Source organism: Lepisosteus oculatus, chromosome 10 (genome assembly GCF_040954835.1).
Source record: "Lepisosteus oculatus isolate fLepOcu1 chromosome 10, fLepOcu1.hap2, whole genome shotgun sequence".
Taxonomy (NCBI): Eukaryota; Metazoa; Chordata; class Actinopteri; order Semionotiformes; family Lepisosteidae; genus Lepisosteus; species Lepisosteus oculatus.
Genome location: NC_090705.1, coordinates 22,865,889 through 22,886,251, shown reverse-complemented (window position 1 = coordinate 22,886,251; position 20,363 = coordinate 22,865,889). Strand labels below are relative to the sequence as shown.

General features: G+C 43.4%; 2 protein-coding genes across 3 annotated transcripts in view; one reads left to right on the top strand and one right to left on the bottom strand.

The window, feature by feature from the left end:
• stx17 (syntaxin 17) overlaps positions 1–18,445 on the top strand; it is a 30,912-nt gene extending 12,467 nt beyond the window's left edge. The window contains exons 4-8 of one of the 2 annotated variants that reach the window (XM_006635736.3): positions 1,998–2,223; positions 2,410–2,525; positions 2,788–2,838; positions 5,943–6,029; positions 12,265–18,445. In XM_006635736.3, coding sequence (XP_006635799.2) covers positions 1,998–2,223; positions 2,410–2,525; positions 2,788–2,838; positions 5,943–6,029; positions 12,265–12,516 — 732 coding nt within the window. In that variant the 3' untranslated portion in view covers positions 12,517–18,445. The other variant, XM_015357209.2, reaches the window with a different exon arrangement.
• erp44 (endoplasmic reticulum protein 44) overlaps positions 18,434–20,363 on the bottom strand; it is a 40,742-nt gene continuing 38,812 nt past the window's right edge. The window contains exon 12 of the mRNA XM_015357208.2: positions 18,434–19,180. Within this exon, the coding sequence (XP_015212694.1) occupies positions 19,076–19,180 (105 nt within the window). The 3' untranslated portion in view covers positions 18,434–19,075. The remainder of the gene's footprint in view (positions 19,181–20,363) is intronic.

The following is a 20,363-nucleotide window of genomic DNA, read 5'->3' as shown; positions in this document are numbered from 1 at the left end:
ACCCAAACCCAAGGACAGCAGAGGCCATTTCAATGAACAGATCAAACCAGGAAGGTAAGACCTAACATTGGTAGAAGCACCGAAACACCACACAAATCCAGATGAAGTTTAAAATGCACTTCTCTCACGTTCCGTGTTACACGTTACACTAATATCTGAACTGTCACAAAGGATATAGCAGAGAGATCAAGCCTTTGAAGCTCTGTAGGAGCATTTGGGCATGTCTGAATTTACCCCTTTGCAGGACTGGCTCCTTAACGAGAGCTGTAATGCCCTGCCCTGTGTTTTTATGTCTCTGGCCCTCTGCCGTCACTCACTGCGACATTTCTGTGCATCTTCTCTGCTTCCTTGGCAGAGTTATACATTACACATGGTTGGAGTTGTCCAGTATGGACTGGACTGCCCTGAGGAGAGTGAGAAGTGACAAACGTAGTCGCAGAGGATTGAGAGTTGATACCACGTAGTAAAGCTTCAGGGAGCCAGTCAGTACAGCCAGTGGAGTACTTGCTGTAGCTCTCATCCTTCGGACAGATCTCTTTTGCCTCATCTTGTTTTTCACATGCTACTATGGAAGCCAGCTTGAGATTGTGCGGTGTTTGGGTTTTTAAAATACTTTTAGAACTACTGTCTGTCTTTGCTAAACCCCCACGATTTGGAAATAGCCAACAGTGTGATTCCTACAGTATGTTGGCTCCCAGCTATAAATCCCTTATCTGCACACAGGAGCGAATGAGGAAGTGCAGGCAGACTCCTTCGAACCCCCCTTTGAGTCATTTCATCCACCCAGTCACAGCCAGCTAGTGACATGACACAGGTTCGAACCCGTGATCATAAACGTTCATTCTGTGCTTGGGCCCAACTCCAATCTTACAGCGACAGAATCCAGCAGGTTGTCTTCTTTGTCTCTTTAAATCATCATTAGCTGAAGACCTTTGGAAAGTGTTTAGTTTGTCCATGATTAGCTCAATTAGACCATTAAGCACAGACATTGAATAAAAACCATCAGACTTTGTGACTCCCCAGGACTGGCATAGAACATTTTTACCTAGCCGCCTTGTATCTCTGCTAACTGGACAGTAAACTAGGCTTTAACAGCTTAATCGTATTATCCTGTGTGTTTATTCAGAAGAAATTAATATTCTCTTCAACACATGGGAGTAAGGTACATCTGCTGATAAGTCCGTAGCCTCTGACCCTAAAGCCTGTTTCACTCAGACATGCTGTGTGAGGCTGATTCATTGATTTAAAACCCTTTGCTCTCTGGGGCAAACACATGGAATGTGTCAGCTCCTTTTCAAAACTAGCCTGGAGGATGACTATGCTTAATGCAGCTCATCTCAGTACAGCATTTGCAAGCTCATTCTCAAAGCTCAAATAGCTGTTATGAGACAAGATTTCTACCTCACTCCTCCTTCCTGTAAGTGTAACTAACAGTCCCAGTAATGGGACTGCTGTGGTTTTTACGTGACCAACAGAGACTATTATTTGCTTTTTTTTATGGATCACCAAAACAGGTGTGGAATTAAAGATTGAGGAACGGTAGGCATCTCCAAACCCACTTTTGAATCCCTCATGCACTCAAGTCACAATCAGCTAGTGACACGACACAGGTTCGAACCCGTGATCATAGAGTTCAGTGTGTGCTTGGGCCCAGCTCTTATCCACGAGGGGACAGAATCCCGCAGGGTTTCTTCTTTGCCTCTTTAAATCATCATTAGCTGAAGACCTTTGAAGAGCTCAAATACTGCAGCTGTTTTTTAAGCTTTTCAATGGTAGGGTTATGTAGTAGGATTTCTCCCACAAATAATGGGACTACTGCAGTTTTTTCATGGCCAGCATAGGCTGCTTCTTCTGTCGTGCTGCTGGTGTAATCAGTAATGTTTGTCCAGACCTTTCTTTATAAAGAAATAAAAGAAATCATAATTAAGAAATAAAAGACACATCGCAAACTGGCAGCCCCACTCATGACCCGCGATGGATGTGCCCTTGTCTTGCAGCAGTTGCGTGCCAACATCCGCGAGATGGAGAAGCTGTGCGCGCGCGTGCGGAGCGAGGACACCAGGGCACTGGACAGGCTGGTGCGGCCCACGCGGGAGCAGGCCTCCGTCGCCGCCAGCGACTTCCTGCGGCTCCACTCCGAGACCGCCGCGCCGACAGGCGTCCAGCCCACGGGCCCCGAGAGTCCCCCGGCTCCCAGCCTCTCCCGCTCGCTCACCGCACTAGGTACGTGCCGCCATCACGGGCACGCCTCCTGCCGCTCCGAGTGGCGTAGTAAGTGAGTTCGCACCCACGCAGACCCAGCTGCCTGCTGGGATTTCCGTTCAAGGGGCTAATTTGTACTTCACATCCACGCCTTCTGCTGGCCTTCGTGTCAAGTCTTCCCACCAGGTTTCTCTCTCCCTCTGGCAGGCAGTTTCTCTGGCGGCGAGGAGAGCAGCATTCCCCTCCAAACTCAGACCCAGCTGCCCCTGCCAGAGATACCCCGAGACCAGAACGCTGCAGAGTCCTGGGAGACGCTGGAGGAGGTAACCAGGACAGCATGTCTGTACAGTACTTACCGCTGTATAGCCCAGCAGAACAACACCTCGTGCTTTCAGATTTACACACCCAGGGACAGAAGGGAGAGAAATGCTCACCTACTATCAGTGCAGGCGAAAGCCTTCGTTTGAAACCTGCAGCTCTGGATGTTAAGGAGTTGTCTTCATTAGCATGAGTAAATTGTGCCTGTCATTCTGTTTTTAGGTGAGCTTTGAATGTTCCTCACTTTCTTTTTTTCATTTTTTGTAGGACTTGTTAGAGCTAAATGGCCTTGTGAATGAGTTTGCTGAGCTGGTCCATGTGAGTATCGATCACCCTTACAGTTCGTAATAGACCCCTCGGCTCATCTTTGTTTTCAAAAAAGCATGCTCTGGAAGCAGACGGAAATCATCGAGATGTATGGAGAAGCTGTTTGACAGAGAACATAAAGGACACATGACAGGTGACGAACGGAGGGAGACCAGTCAGCCCATCTCTCTCGCACAGCTGCTGGTAGTTTATTGATCCACAAACCTCATCAAGTTGTTTGTTAGAGGTTACCAGTGAATCAGAATGATAGTAGCAAGACATGATATGGTATTCAGTGTTGAAGTAAAAACGATAACCAAAAAGTAATGAACACCTCTATCTGCACAAGAATTCCACATATATGAAGACACAAGGCACTACAGAATTCATTACTTTATATTTTCTGTTGCTTTACCATCTAGGTGCCTCAGGCCACATACAGTATTGTGAAAAACAAATCTCGATCTGTTCTCACACCTGTAAACCCCATTTTAACCCCTGAGCTCTGCTGCTCTAGAAGACGTGTCCCCAAAAAGAAAAGCTTAGAGGTACAAGGGAAGCACAAGTTATACATGTATCAACTGCTCGATATTTAAAATATTAGTAGGAAGTTATAGACGAATTCCTCAGCCCGACTGCTGTGTGCACTGAGACTGTGAAGGCAGCTCACACTTCGTCTCTGATTTAATTGACAGATTACAGTCTGAAAATTCCACATTACTCCCCTGGTTAACTCCTTTGTAGACCTGGGACTCCCATGTTAAATGTAGAGAGGTTAGATGTATTCAGGGTATTGTGAGGAGCAGTGTCCTTTGGGGTTTGTATTGATTGACAGACGGGGGTGGAGGCTGTGTGGAAAAGGGGGGACTGTGTGCTGTACACTCGGGGGGACTAAGGCAGCTCTTCTTCACTCACACACTCATACTACCACAGCAAACCCAGTCCGGGAACAGTGAATTACATTTTCATGATGATACTTTAACTGGGTAAGCAGAGCTTAGAAAAGGCTAGCTTTCTTTCTTTCCTCTCTGTCCACTAAGTGAAAAAGACAACTAAAACACGGCTGATTTGGTTGCATACATTTGGACTTTTTTCATTTTCAGGGCTAGATATCAAGCGCCTGTATTCTCATTTTCACAGACTTGCTAAATGTTTATCTGTTTATTCCAAATACTCAAATAACACAGGGAAGCTATGAAGTGGCACACAAGCGTTACAGGATACAAATTTGAAACTACTTTCGCCAGCCTGACTGACGCTGCTGCATTTTGTAACAGTCCGTTCTCGCTTTCTGAAACAAGGGAGAAACTCGCTTGCTGGAAAGGGCTTTGTGATTAAGACCCGAAGTGAGTTAAAAGGCTTGGTTCCTTTGCGTGGCTGCACAGCTAGTGCCTGGTTGCTTGCAGTTGTGAATTCAGTCCTCGGGCTGATTGAGACTCGGATGGGCAAAACTACTGCTCATCACAGCCCCAAGGGATTAGGTGTAGTTAAGTGCTGATTAAATTGTGTGGACCTGTTCTGTATGACAGGTAGGGCCTAAACATCTATGCAAAGAAAAGTTGAACAGGAAAGACAGTCAACTGCTCTGCCACACTGTTGTGCTTCTAAAGTTACCGTGTCATCATGATTTTATGGAGCAGAGATGGAACAGACATGCTGCATAACAGGCCCTCTGAGTTCTTCTTTGGAACATCCTGCATGAACCTCGGCTGATATTGTCTCTCTTCGTGGCTGGGTTGGTGTTGTCTTTAGTTCTCACCACAGGCCTGAGTAAACACTGCAGTCCTGCAGGTTCAAACAACATATTGCCATTGAACCCCTTGAAAGCTGAAATAAGCCAGCACATTTTTAAGATCAGCACAGTGCAAGAACACGTTACATTTTGTTCCATACAAATGCGTAACTCCTGATTTTTCAGTCAATAAAGATATAAATTCCTATATCAATATGAATATAAATGAATGAGAAGAGCAACCCGTTACATGATGTGGCTTAGGGGAATGTCCTACACTGACAGGCTGTGCTTTGAACAGAGGAGAGGTTCCTGATACAAGTATAAATCCTCTAAGGCTTTTGCCAGCGGACATCTCCGGAATGAACAAAGAAGTGCAAATTAGAGGACACAAGCGAAAACTACATGAAAGTGCATTTCAAACTGAGAACTTCTTCGTGCTGTGGGAGTCTGTAACGAGCTAGCCATGTTGCTGTAGCTGATATCTGGGCTTCTCTCAAGAAACGACTGGATGAGATCCTTGGATCTATCAGCTAATAACTACCGGGCTAGATGGGCTAAACGTTGCTCCTTGTGGTTCCTACTTTCTTCTGATTATGCAATTATAGACAACTGATTGAACAAGCAAATACTTACAGTTCAGCTCTGTGTCTTGAACTGTACCTAACTGCATGATCTAGAGTAACTGTATATTCTAGCTTGATCTGAGGAGCTGCCTGTTGTATGCTTATAAAGAAGGACAGTGAGTGTGAATTTGTGACATCTTAACCCTGCTTCCTGGTCTAAGCACCCACACTGCCAGCACCCCTTGGCCACAGCGCCTCCAGCTGGTGCTGAGTGGATAGTGGGTTTAAGAGCGGCTTCTCATGAAGGTGGGAGGTACGAGGGGCTCCCACTGGCACTCCCCAGTCGCAGACTTGAGAGACAGCTGCTGCTTTCTGAATATTTTATAAGCGCCCTACACCGCCATGTAAACCCAGCTCCCTTCACCTAGTCGTGCAACCTGTAATTGAAGAAAAATAAGAATAAAGAATGCGGAATGCATCCTGGTACACACTTTTCCTTCTTTTACCAGTCTGTTATCTGGAAAAGCTTTTAAATACTTGCCCCCACCTGCCTGCCTCTAAATGTATTGAAATCAAAACATGCACACAGTAAGAAAAACATCCTAAAATTATTGAGGAATAAAGCAACAGGGTGAGAAGGCAGCAATAAGGTCGGTATGGCGGTGTTAATAAAGTGCCATTAGGAGCTGTAGCAGCTACATTGACTAGCAGATGAAAGTGGCTGCCGAGTCCCTGATTATGGGGTATTAAATTTGTGTGTATTGGCTTACCGCTGCTTCCCAGCAGGGCTGCTCACACATAATTCCATCGCATCTCAGTCCCAACAGGAGAAGATTGACAGCATTGAAGACCATGTCAACACTGCCGCTGCGAACGTTCAAGAAGGATCCCGGAGCCTGGGGCAGGTAGGGAAGAGCGCCTGCTGAGGAATCGATGGCTCTCTGCCTGCCAGCAATCTGCAGTGTTTACCCCATTGATCCGCCTCCTGCAATACTGAGGGAACCGGCAATTAACGGAATAAGGGAAGTGGGGACAAACCTGCAGTCGGGCGGGGGGAGAGAGCGAGCGAGCGAGGGAGTGGGGTGGGGGTGGGGGATGCAAAAGAGGAGTGAAATAAGGAAATCGATCTCTGTTTGGATGGTCTCTCGCAGCGAGTCAATGTGAGACAATATTCCGAGAGTAGAAAAAGAACATTTAAGCCCACGCTGCTATGAAATAGCCTTTAATAAATGGCTTTGTTTGTTTTTGAAGTGTGTTCTGAAATTAAAAAAAAAACTCCAGGACGACCAGCAAGAAATGCTATTACTAATAATGAAAGTAAAAGTATTTTTACTATTTTGGGCTGCCTGCTCTGCGTCTGTTCTGTGTTGTTCCTTGCGAGGCAGGGATGGCCAACTAGACAAACACCTCTTGATGTGGAGGGCCAGAGCAGTGCTTTATTGCCCTCAGCAGTGCTTTGATGGCCATTGGTTATATCTGTGAGTTCTCCAGTGTTTAAAATCACTGCCATTTTCCCAAACTGCTTTCATTTATTCAATAACCAAACCAAAGCAAGAGCTCTCAAATCTAATTCTATTAAACAACCTGTTATTTGTCCTTTCCTCGATGAAGTGAAGAGTTTGTAATTGCAGTGTTTTTTAAATGAGTTAAGGAAGTTACCTTTTGCAGATATTTTATTGAAGAAAATATTTTCAAATTTTGGTCAAAGTCTTTCTTCACAGCATTAAATTCACAGGACAGCTAATCATTCATAAATGTTACCAATTAACAGCTGAGCGATATTCCTATATGAACTAACTGTACCTTTGATTTAATTGCTACTTTAAAAAGTATTCGTAAAAATGTTCACCCCACTTTCAGGAAAAAGGTTTCCTATTTTCCTAAAGTACAAATGCTTGTAAAAAAACATTTTACTAATAAAGCTGTATTGTTTTTATTACTGAGAACAAAACTGCTTGTCTAACTGTTTGGAACTCATAGGAAGAGGAAACTCTACTCATTTTCTATATTATGAGATGGGAATGACCTTTATGTGACTGTTTTTTGTAATATTGTACCGTCACTTTCTTGCTGTTTTATACCACAAGTAGGAGTTTTCTAATTTATATAATATTGCGAGCTTCTTTTTTATGTCATATTTTCATGATGTAGGTGATTTGGATAATCTTTCTTTACATTCAGTGCCTTGTAAACATATTCACCTCCTTCCAGCGATCAGGTTTCATGTGTTACTTAAAATGTCCACTTTAAAATAATTGCATACATCACTCGTAATTCAACAAAAAGGGAAGGGAGTGAATACTTTTCCATGGCACTGTACAGAATGATTAGTCAAATCACTTGCTTCATGCAAATAGGAAACACCACGTTTTCTCAAGATCAACGAACAATAGTATCAATTTAAAAAAGTACAACAACAAAACATATTTTTATGAACACATTTTATATATTTTTATTTTTCTCAAAAACATACTAAAGAATATAGAAGAATAGCAAAAAAAATATAAAGAGAACCACTTCTACTTATTGTACAAATTAGGCAGTACAATATTATAAAGAATAGTAGTTTAAATAATATTATTAATAATAATAATTATTATTAAATGTTGTTCCCATCTCATAATATAGTGGAGCATTTATGTGGAAAAAACTGTAATGCACTGAAACATATAGTGTTTCCTCTTCACTGTAGAGTCATGGCATCCTTACAGATAGAAAAGCTGGTTTTATTTTCCGTAATAAAATCACTACAGCTTTAATGTCTTTCTTTCTCACCACTTTGGCGGCTGTCACAAGCTTACTGTGGAGAGAGTAAATTCACCTCCAGTTACGTTTAATAACTTGTTTACCTTCTTGATTGGTTAAGCAGGGGTTAGCCATGGCTGGGTAGGGGAAATGCCTTAAGTGTTAATTTAGCAGGCCTTTATTTTCTCTTTACAATACAGAAATTGGCTGCCTGCCCACCAGTCTGCCTTGTTCTCCTGGCTGGAGTGAACCTGGTGCAGCCCAGAGATTATAGAAGCCATTACAGCTATTTCCTCAGGACAATCATCTCCAAAGTGTTTTTAGTGGCACATTTTTTCTTCAGTTTTCCACAAGCTTTTTTCACTCCTTCCTAAAAAACAAAACAAAATTGCTCTACTGTATTATATCTAAAAAGAAACAAAAAAAAAGCTTGTGGTTGTCAGAACACCTATACCTTGTCTTTAGAATTTGCTTTGCATTTCAAAGACGTTGCATAGTGGCCTACTGTCGTACTCCTTGGTAAAAAACAGATTAAACAGTAATAGAGCTACAGCAGAGTCATAGTATAGAATAGAGAGATGGATTACACAGACGTGTGGTGGTTTAATGTATTTTTCAGCTTTGTTAATTGGAGTGAGGTGAGAAACTAGAATTACCCAGCACCTCCACCCCCACCTCTGGCAAAATGTCATAAGACCTGACCAAAAGACGTTCTCATTCACCTTGGTCGGCAATGACAAAGTGATGATGTGCTGGCTGCCCATTTCTGTACTCCTCATTCTTGTGATCGTGAAGCTATGTACTGTACCACAGTACAGTATTCTTGTGATCATGAAGCTATGCACTGTACCACAAGCTGCTGGCATGTTCTCAGGGTGCTCTGTCAACAGAAAACTCCCGATTCTTGGGTGCAAATGGGGCTAGAATGCTCCAGTAGTGAAGACGTGGTGGGGGGTGGGGTCAGAAGCGCTCTGGAGGTGAGCAGGAGGATTGTGTGGCGGGCCGACAGCAACGTCTGGAGGAGGTGTGTGGTTTTGTGTTTTTGTTTTTCTGGGTCAGCGTTAAGGGCGGCACAGCTAGGGAGGTGAAATGGCAACTCAGGATTTCAGAGAAGAAAAAGTAACAACCGCGGAATCAGTCTTTTGTTTTAAAAGAACAATGCTGTGTAATCTCTGGTATTCTTAATGTAGACATATTACAGTATATAATAAACAAAACGTTATCTATATAACACCAAAGTAGCTTCTGAAAATGCTTTACAGTAAGAAGGAACAATGATAGGAGACGACATCATTAGCACAATTAAAAACAAGAGTTTAGCAAGAGAAGGCCCTGGCACCCATAGAGAATAAGCAAGCTTGGGGGGACAAACTGGAGACCAGAGAGACTATTGAAGGTTGCGAGCTGGCGAGTAGGAAGATAATAAATCAAACACATACAGAGGTGCTAAGCCATACAGTGCCTTGTAGGAGTACATGAGGATTTTGAAGTCCACACGAAAACCTTATAGGAAGCCAGGATAGCTGCAAGGATTCCAGGACAAGAGTAATGTGATCACTTGCATGTGACCTGGTCAGGATTGACCATTGAGGATTGGTTGCTGAAATTTGTGGACATACTGAGGTTTGTTCAGTGTGGATTTAGATACCCCAGCGAATAGGGTGTTGGAGAATCAATTCTAGAGAAGATGCAGTCAAGAGAAGCTACAGTCAGAGACATCAGAGGAATGTCGATATTTCTGAAATGGAAGAATGATGTACATGCACAGTTACTCACAACTGGATCATTGGTTGAGATCAGCCCTTTTCCCAGCAGATTTTTTACATTTAGTGTCCGTTTGTTATACACAGCTCTTCACCTGGGATAATTGCTGTATTGATCTAGTTAAGGTTTAACTGGACCAGTTTATAAGTTCTCCACAGCCTTTAGCTGCTGAGGGGTTAAGCAGACCTCTGGGGTCTGGAATTAAGAAGCCCTGATTTAGATTATGTTCAGCAAAGTGAAGAGCTTATACTAAAGCTATAGGACTGTGCTTGGACTGTCCCTCTCAGTGCTGGCCAGGCCTCTGACAGTGTCTGTGGTGTGACCTGAACTACAGGGTTAGAAATCTTGAACTATCGAGATATCGAGAACAAAGACAAAGTGAGTAATCCTAATGAGACTACTAGAGTAGGTATTCAGATATTCTAAATCTCAAAGATATTGACAAAGTCTTAAGGGGATGTTATACTGTACAATGCCAGGTTGAAGGAGCTGAACCTTTTAGTTTTGAACAGGGAAGACAAGGGGACTTGTAGCAACTATTCAGAATCCTTAAAACCATTGACAAAGTCCAACAAGCGGATTTCTTTAGAATGAACAGTGAAACGCGAATGAGAGGACACAAGTAGAAACTACTTGGAAGTGTATTTAAAGCTGAGAATAGGAAGCACTTCTTTACACAGAGGGTGGTGGGAGTGTGAAACAAGCTACTCAACCTTGTTGTTGAAGCCAATATCCTGGTTTCTTTCAAGAAATCCCTGGATGAGACCCTCAGGTCAATTAGGAATTAACTAACAAATAAGCCATATGGGCTGAATGGTCTTTCTTATGTTCTTATGTAACATCACATTTAAAGCAATTAAGAGCACAACCTGGTCCAATCCCTGACAGATGTTGATGAGTGCAGTTTCTTAAAATTCTACTGCTGTTTTCATTTATGATAGCAGAATGTCTGTTAAGACCTAAATAAAGAAGGTTGTAATGCTTTGGAAAAAAAAGCAATTAAATGCACAGGGTGAGTGAAAAAATATGCTCTCGCTTTGTAGGCAAGTGTCGTTAATTAATTTGTCTGTAAACAGCAGTTTAAAAGTGTTGACTTCAGAAGATATCGGAGATCAGAGGAGTGTCAGAAGTTGGCAGCCCCTTAGAAAGTGTTTGATGAACGCTATCTTCTATCTTACCAGGTGCAATTATAGTAACACTAGGAGGATGTTCATGAGTCATTTAAAGTTTGGAGGTTTTAAATTAAATTTGTGAAAACAGCCAGTTCTGTATAAAGGTTTGAATTTTGATGTTCATTCTATTTTTATGGGAGCTGTGTGCTGCTTTTTAAATAAGAGACGTTGAGACGTGGTATTTCTTAATATCGGCAAAATGCCCTTCCACCACGTCTTGGACTGGCCATCAGTGAGTTCAGTTCAAGGACAAGGATCAATATAGGCAGAATTGTAGAGCTTTACATCTGAACCAGTTTTGGTAACATTTCACAAAAGGTGTTATTTCAATGTTATTATGAAATAAAATTTCCTGTGGAGTTAATATGAAACATATTTTAAGTCAAGCTATATTAATAGGCTATTCATATCCGCCATTTCTAATGAAATAGGATTGAAATAGAACAGATGGATGTTGTAAAGTTTTGCCCATACTGCTTTCACAAATTGTTAGTTTCACTTGCTGTTTCACACACATATGTAAATGGCGTCATTTAAAAGTGATTTATTGTGAGAGAAACAAAACTTAATCAGCTCGTTACTTGTTTTTGCCAGGATAAAACTTAAACCTTTATGAACGCAGTATGTGGCCACGTACTCACCCATCAGTGTGAAAAATCAGTGAACAGAAAACTGGAAAGACTATTCATTTTGCCATCTCACCATGCCACAGCTCACCTCCCCAGTCCCTCTTGAAGCACAGGATAGATAAAGACTGCCTGAGCTGAGCCCTGGGCTGCCAATGGGAGTTGGGACATTGGTTGAATTATGGCCGATGATGTTTGTCGTGACAGAAGAAGGCCTGGCCAGACAGTGATATAAGAACACAGCTGCTAGTCTGTCAGCTCAGTTTGAGTGACATTTGAAAATTGGTAAAAAAAAAAACGAAAATGCTTCCACATTAAAAATTAATAAAGTGACTGCCCTGCTGTTCCTCCTGCAGTTTGTTCCCCTCTCCTTTTACACAGGAACCTGGGAAAAGAAAAGATCTTTAATGGGTTATAATGGGATGCAGATGAAAAATTGGAAGCATGTGGTGCTGAGAGAACCTGGCTTTCATTCATGCTACAGCCTGAAAAAAAAAAGATGAGATGTTTCTTTTTTAGCTGTTTTGTGTTTTTGTATTTAAATGTAATTTGTCTCTAACATCTGTTTTTTGTCTCTCTTCTTTCTACATCTCTATCTCTTTTCTCATCCCTTTCTTCCCCTCTTCATCTCCTTATCTCTTTCTGACTCTCCCCTATCTCCTCACTTCTCTTCTTTTTCTTCCTCTCCCTCCTCCTCTTTTATTCCATCTCTTTTATTCTCCCATTTCTTCTCCAACTGCCCCATTCCCCCCTTTCTGGCTTCTCTTTTTCTCTCTCTCTTTGGCTGCCCCCCCCCCCCATCCTCTGTCATTCTTCTCCTTCTTTCTCTGCAGGCTGCCAGGTACAAGATGGCGATGCTGCCCGTGGCCGGCGCTGTGATCGGTGGGGTCGTGGGGGGCCCTCTGGGGCTGCTGGCGGGATTCAAGGTGGCAGGAGTGGCGGCGGCTGTGAGCGGGGGGCTGCTGGGATACGCCGGGGGCAACCTGCTGCAGAAGAGCCGGCGCGCCAAGGTGGACACGCAGCTGCAGCAACTGTCTACCAGCTGCCCTGAGCTCTGTAAGCAGGAGGACAAGAAGAAGCAGTGAGCAGAGGAGAGGGTCTGGGGGAGGCGAGGGGATAGCGGGTCCCATTTGTGCGTCTCGCTTTCCCGTTCCACCTCTTTGTCAAATCAGCTCCCATCTTTACCTCTCGTCTCCATTCCCTTTTCATCCGATCCATTGCCCCTTTCCAGGGATTCCGTAACACGTGGTCACGAAAGGGCCTGGAATTCACTGTAACTGAGTTTTGAAAAAGAAATGGAGTGGGAATTGGACCTGGCTTTGTGCAACATGAGTTGACAGCAGCCCTCCACTGTCGGCCCCTCTCCACTTGTCCCCCAGCGCTGCACAGATTCAGCCCATTCAGAGAGTGACACCAAGGATTCACTGAACCACTCGGCAAGGGGAAGGGTTTGCCTTGTTTTTTAGGTGCCTAGCTCCCTAACCCCTGGAAACATCACACCTGTGAGTCAGTGCAAGACCTCTTCCTCCGGGAGCAGAAAGAATATAGACAGGGATCTGAATGACTTTGCCAAAGATGCTACTCAAATACATTTCCTGTGCCTGTTCTAATTGTTCCAAACGCACAAGTTGCCGTAAAATCATCAGGCCCGTCCCTACGGCCTCTCATATGTAGTTGTACATTTTGCCCTGTGGAAGACAGCTCTTGGAATGGATGGCTTGCAGGTACCCCTTGGGCCCGCCTGGCGGAAGTACTGGTGAGCCCCGCTCATGAGGTTGGTCTTATCTGACAAAGGCATTTCCTGCCTCACTGAGCGCTGGAGTGCAGCTTGAAACTTTCTACGTGGAAAGCAGAAGCAGCCTGCTAAGGTGCAGGATGAATTACAAGCATCGGTGCTCCAGGGTACATAAAATTGATAATGTCCTAAGATCTGAAGAAAGGACTCTTTTGGTTCAGTGTAAAGATACAGGAGGTTGCAGGACTTTAGCTGGTCCCTGAATTTCCCCCTATATAAAAAAACGGTAGTAATGTACTCAGGGGACAGTCGGGAGTAGATATCGCATGGAGGTAACACAAAGGTTAAAACATTTCACTGAAAAGCACATAATATATGAAATTCTACAAGGAAGGATTGTGAGTTTATAGTGTCAGGTTTTTATAGCTTGGGAGAGGGAATTTTACAATACAGTGGCCTTGTGCAATATACACTTACTTTATTGAATCAGTTGATGCTGAAGAGAATGATTTAAGAGAAAAAGTGTCTGACATATGAATGGGTAATTGGGAGTCATGTGATTCAGGTGGCACTTTTATTTGAAGAAGGCGTGTGCCAGGCTGAGCCGACGACGAACTCCAAGTTAAACTGTCTCCCAGGTGCTTGCATTGGTCTTTGCATTTTTTCACACTGGTTGCCAAATTTCAAGTGATTGAAATAAATGAAAGCAACACGTAATTGTCCCTGTCTATAAATGGTAAAATGCCTACAAAACACCTAAAAAAAAAATGTCCTGCCTGGGTCCTGGTTTTGGCTAAGGCCTAGAGCAAATCCAAGGACCTGTGTGTCCTTGACTAGCTGCAAACTCAAAGTAGTGTTGTGCTGGTTTGCTGTTGTTGAGTGGGCTGATGCGTTTGGGTTCTGGCAGACAAGAATGCCACCATCAGCTGAGACATTTGGAATCTGTCACTGAATTTGCATTGAAGGTTAGATACACTGCAAGCCTTGGGTCGGTTTTCTCTACAAGACTGTTAAGCTGCGAACAGCTCGGGGGGGGAATGAAACCCTGCAGCAGTTTCCTGTCCTGCTGCAAGGCCTCGTCTCGGCTCATGCACAGAACTGAGCTGGGGAGCTGAGCGTTTTCCCGCGCGTGCCTGGGCTGCAGTTCCTACACTTTACCACTGGGGGACCGAGTGTGAGTGCCTCCACTGACACTGATGGCCTTCAGTCGGAGCACTCCGACACAAGAGAACGGGCAAGGCCAGGGTGCATTGTGTTGATGCAAGTGCATGAGCTGTGAAAAAAGGACTTTCTATCATTCTGTTTACAGCAGGACTAGGTGGCTGCTACAGATATCAGATGCAGAGGCTTGAGAGTCTGAATTCTTTGCACTCCCTTGGGGTTGGGTACCGCAGCTATCAGGAAATGTGCCAACATCTGCTACTTGGGTCCTTCAGATTGTAGCTGATTCTAATATCCCAGATTCCTGCTGCCCTGCCCATGTGCAGTGAGAAGACCTGGCACATATTCAGCTGTGCAGAGAGAGCGATGCACAGTTCTGTCTCCAGTGTGTTTTTCATAAACCAAATTGTGAACACCTGGAGACGAAGTGTACTTTCACCACTCAAATTATATAATTGGTGTCACTTGTGTAATTTTCAATAAAATGTAGGAGAAACTGATGTCAACAGATTTTCGTAGCCATAAAGCGGCAACTACTGGAGTGGATTAGATTTATTCTGTTTGGAAGCATTTAAGATAAAGACCCTCTTCTATGTCATGCTGTTGCCTATTTTAAACGGGAAGACAGGTTAACTAGACAGAATCCTTTTTGCCTGTGCTGTACTGATTTATTTAAGGATTAGATCAAAACCCCACAGCAAAGCATGGCAAAATGCTGCAGTCTTTAAATGATCAGAGGCAGACAAACCTCTGATTACTTTCAGATGACATAGCAGTGTTCTGTCAACAATGAAGAGGACAGAAGCTGAAACATTAATTCGCAAACAGATCATTTTAAATTTCTTCACAGGAAAACTGGGGATGGTTCTTTTTTATCAGGGTGAATATTATTTTTCATTTCTGAATAATTGCATTCGTAAGTAAATCTCTCCAGTCTTTGCCTGTCTTAAATCCAGTACAACATTCACTGCAATGGTTAAGGTACACTTGTAAGCACAGATCACACAGTACCACCTTGTGCCCGACTATTGTAATAGCAGGGATAATCTGTCAAAGGCTGTGGTAAGGTCTTTGTACTTGCCCTGACAATCGTGGGTTCCTCAAAATGATTCACCAATAGATTTTTATAGTATCAGAATGAGCAGGCTTTCATGCAAAGTGCAACTGAGGAGAAGGCAGCAGTAGCCTTTTTTGCTTGGTAATTTTTGTCATTCAGTGTTGAGGTCCTGCTGGTAATAGTGTTGTTATAAAACATTACAGGGTAGTAAGAGATGAGAAGCAAGTCTTAGGTTTACCGTTGCTTGTGCTCTTCCTCAAAGTGTGGTAAATTGTAAAATTGTACGTGATGCAAGGACCCAAACTCTTGCACTCTTTAAGGAATCCCTGGATAAGCAGTTGCTCCTGTTGATCTGTTGCTCGATCGCGGAAGCCATCTGGACAGCTCAGCGACGGTTTCAACAGCACAGCGGACCCTCTGTTCAGTCATCTGTCTCTCTTACCGAGTGATAACGCAGGCTTTTCTGAAAAGGAACAGGTTTATGGCATCGTGCAATCCCTGCAGCCTGAATCTCTTTCATTGTGTTGAATTGTGTTTTGTTGTTTTTTTCAAGTTTAAAATGTGGAATTGTGTACAATCACATGTTTTCAAAGTGACAGACCAGTAGGTTTTTAAGGGCACCTTCAACTACTTTAGACACGGAGAACCGTTAAATATGTTGTGTTTAGAGAACAATCAAGTAATTGGCAGATGAGACCGAAGACTCTGAAAACCGCAGGAGCCTGTAGGCCTCTGGGGACAAGTGTGGTGCAGATCGTAAGCTCTGTGGCTACGTAAGCTCCAGTCGTAGAAGCACAGTACCAGTCGGGGATTTTTTTTACTATCTCCTATAAAGCAGTGGTAAAAACCCTAGCTGGCTTCAATAGAAACTCTGTAAGAAGGCCCCAAAGACAAGACAAAGAAGCCATTTTAAAGGGAAACACTGTCCTTCAGGCCAGTACATTTATTTAGTCACAATGTGGCATGATTACAGTGTGGTTGCATACTTAACTGTCAAACTGTGACTTTAACAGTGGCTGGCTGGGTGGGTGTGGTGTTTGAGAATACAAGTACGTACCAAAAGAAGTTTGTGTTTTAGGTCATAAACAGGTTTGCAGCTGCGGAGTGAAAAGTATTCTCACATAAGTGAAGGAGGCATATTCTTTCATATGCTACAGGTCCTCTCCATTTCTACAGTATTTCATTTGATTAGTTTTCCAGATTTTGTGTTCCTTCTGATTAGTGTGCATTTTTGGCCACAATGATAAATGGAGACCAATTTATAAAGTTTCATGATGAATACTAGACCTGTTCAAACTGTTCTCCATTTATAGACAGCACATTCTGTAGTCACAGGCACAGAGCCCCTGTGGTAGTGTGATGAGAGCTGTGGTCAACAGCCTTCCTTTGAGAGGGATAAAGGCAAATTTGGCCTTTTCATTTAGCTGCACAGTATTCCAAATGGTTATCAGTTATTTATTTGATACCAAGTACAAATCGAAGTCAGACTAGCTTCCCTGAATTAGGTTGTATAATGAAGTACGATAGTAGTATAATAGTAGTCTAGTCCTAATCTTAATCAACAACTTTTGCCAACACATACCATATAAGAATCATTAAAATAATCATTTAGTCCTGGTTGGAGCATGAATTGAAAGAGCCAAAGTTGGCAAGCTCTGCATGTGCTCTGAGGAACTCCCACTATTCTTATTGGAGATAAAAAAGTGACTGTGATGTAGGGAAACAAGTGGACATCACTGTATGTGGTATACAAATAGTACGCACCCAAGATATGTTGACAGTACATAACCTTATCGTTAGCAATAACCCCCCCTGCAGAAGAATGGGTTACAGAGCGGAAAAAAAGCAGTGCTACTTTACAGTGCTTGATTTACAGGATCTCAAACAGTGAACACCCCCCCTTTCACTATCACACAGGGAATGGCCTATTACACTTTCTCCCTAAGCTCTGAGCAAGACATCTCTAATTTATCTTAGAACAAAATGGTGTGAATCAAGCACAGGCAACTCTTACACTCAAGGACTGAGTTACCACAAGTATTTTAATTAGCAACTGACACAAGACCTGTCACAAAACATGTGATCGAACATTTTATTCATGTAATGACTTCCATTAAGGAGAAGTGAAATTAAATCCAAAGGACTGATGCCGCCGTCTTATGGTTTTATATAATTTATGATTTGCTGTCCAATTGTTCAATAATAATGCACTTTAGAGAACAAGACAGGATATTAAGGTTTTGACCATATCAGGCACAAAAACATAGCTCAGGAATGGTGGAAAAAAATCTTTTTAAATGTTAAGGTGCATGTCTTTAGAAATGTGATTAGATCATCAATGGAGAGCCGTGACTTAAGTAAGCTGGAAAGCCCCTTTATGAAGGCAACTTTTGATGTACCACACAGAGCCGGTATGGTAGCACCATATTATACATGTTGATTTAAGAGCGGAACAAAGCACTGCTGTGTTTTAAATGTGCTGCAGAGACCACACTGCTGTTTCTGCGCCAGTCACGTCACGGAGGCTAAGTCCCAGTGACCTCAGGACACTGCACTGTCGGTGTTCTTAATCATTAGTCACAAGGCCTGCCTTCCCCTCACGTTGCAGGTTTCTAAACGTTTACCCTCCGAGTACAGGTTTCTTTTTGAACACCTCCCCATCTGTCTGCCGACTCCAAAAAGGCCTCTTGCATTCTGGTGCAGGTTGATTCACGGGCGATCAGATGGCATAGTGAATGGTTTCACGTATGTGTATGTATGTGCAGATATATGCAAGAGGTCCTCGTTTTCAGCAGGTTTTTATTTTATAACACTATTGTGCCACGCCCACACATATGAGCGCACAGACTGTTATAGGGCATGTTCTGCATCATGCTATTCTCTAGTGAGCCAATAGTGTTAGAAATCGTGCAGTGATCAGTGCCTGAATGTAATGCAATGAAAACATGGTTTTGTTGGTGTAGCTGCAAAACATATTCCTTTGCGTATGACTCTTTTGTGTTATTACATAAACAACTTGACCGGAGCAATAAATGGACGAATAAAGAGATCTTGTAAAAGGTTTTATTTTTTTGCATTTCCTTTCCCCTCATGTTTTTTTTAAGAAATGTCTCCCCCCATCCCCTCCCACACCCACGCCTGTGGAATGAACTGCAGTGAGCGGAGCTGCAGTTCTGCAGAAGGACTTATACACACGTGATGTCCACATTCTCACCCTGGACATATGAAAATGAATAACTCACTTCAGACAGGAGAGCTGGAACTGACACCCAAAGATCAGAATCGCACTGGGTTTTAAATAAAACGGCAATATTTTTTAATTTAACGAGGACAACTCATCCATCTGCAGAGTCTCGTATGAGTTGTAGAAAACGTCTAAGGGCGAACCCAAAGGAAAAAACAAAATTGCTTTTTTTCTTAGCTACTGCATAGAAAGACCCACTAAGCACAGACATATTTACAAGCTCCAAAAATAAAAATAAAAACATTTTTTGTCCGTCCCACCCTCCCCCCCACCCCCAAGAGAGAAATGTTTTCTCCGTTTTATCCAAAATAAAAATTGTACACGCAAGAGTTATGAAAATATAGGTTATTCCTGGTGCCGTTGGGTCTGGTTGCTCGTCCACGAGACTCGTGATGGTTCCGGCTGCACTCGCCTGTTGCCTGTCCTGCCCGCCGTCTCAGACTGCTGCTACAGCTCGTCCCGGTCCCTGAGGATGGTGTATCTGGTCTCGCTGGGTGCCAGCTTCTGGAAGGAGCTCTCTGGGGGGCTGCTGGGCATTTCTTTCTTCTCCTCCTGCAAATTCACCAAACCAGATTAACCGATTAGCCCCGGAGAGCGATCCCGCATGGCCCAGGAGCCCTGGTGGTGCCGCAGTCTCTGGCTGTGCTCACTGTCAGGGCTGTCACAGCAGGCGTTCCGCTGCAGGGACCCTCACACCGTGCACAGGGCTCCGATCCCACGTGGGACACGGCTGTGGTAACCTGCCCACTGCCTCACAGATTTTTTCCAACACTTTGCTGTATAGTAAAAATTCTGGTGAGCCACATGTACAGTACCTTTTCCCTGCCCTGTACTGAAAACAGATTTAGACAGAGTTCAAATGCTGCTCTGGACAAGAATGCACTGTATAAAAATTAAAAACTGATTCAAGCTGCGAATGTAGGCAAACGGGAGCTTTAACTCATAATGAATTGGCAAACGTGGAGTGAGCACAGAGGACAAGAGGGCAGTGTGTAGTTTCCTCTCCCTGCTGTGCAGATTCAGGGTTGAGCCTGGTTTACGCCAAGTTTCCACACTGGGCACAAGAAGTCCACCCTGTACAACAGTCCTGCCAGTGGGATATTTCACCCTGGCTACCCCGAGAGTCAACTTCAGAGGAAAGTGGAGTTAAATGTCTTAAATACATGCATAGTCCTCGTCTGTCAAATGTCCTCAGGAGTGATCTTTGTACACTGTGTAAATGGCTCCGCTGGCAGTTCTGCATTCCGCACAGGGAAGTCCGAGGCCACTGAGGTAGCAGTGCAGACCTCTAGAACATTGCTTCTCCGTCCTGCTCTTCTGCTGCGGCCAGTTTCTTAATCCCAGATATCCTGATTTCAATTTTATGTTTTAGGCGCGTTTTGCAAACGTCCTTTCTGCCGTGACAGAAAAACTGTTCGTGTGTTTTAGAACTTGTGTCAGCTGCTGAGTTTTGGAGCCCCTCACTCAGGTGCGACAGCTGAAATGTAACCAAATGGACCAACACAGAAGGCAAAACTAATGTTCGTAGCGAAAGCGTACGGATACATTATCATTCCCGCCTGCGTCGGTTCTGCATTCATTACTTGCCTGTTACGAGCTTTAAAGTGAAAAATAAGGGGGCAAATTGTTAATTTGAAGTTGCTGGCTATAGTATATTTTAGCTAGGGTTTTTCTGTAATCCAGGCCTAAGTGCAGAAAAAAAAAGGAAATCGGCAAGCAGATCAATTCCCAGCAG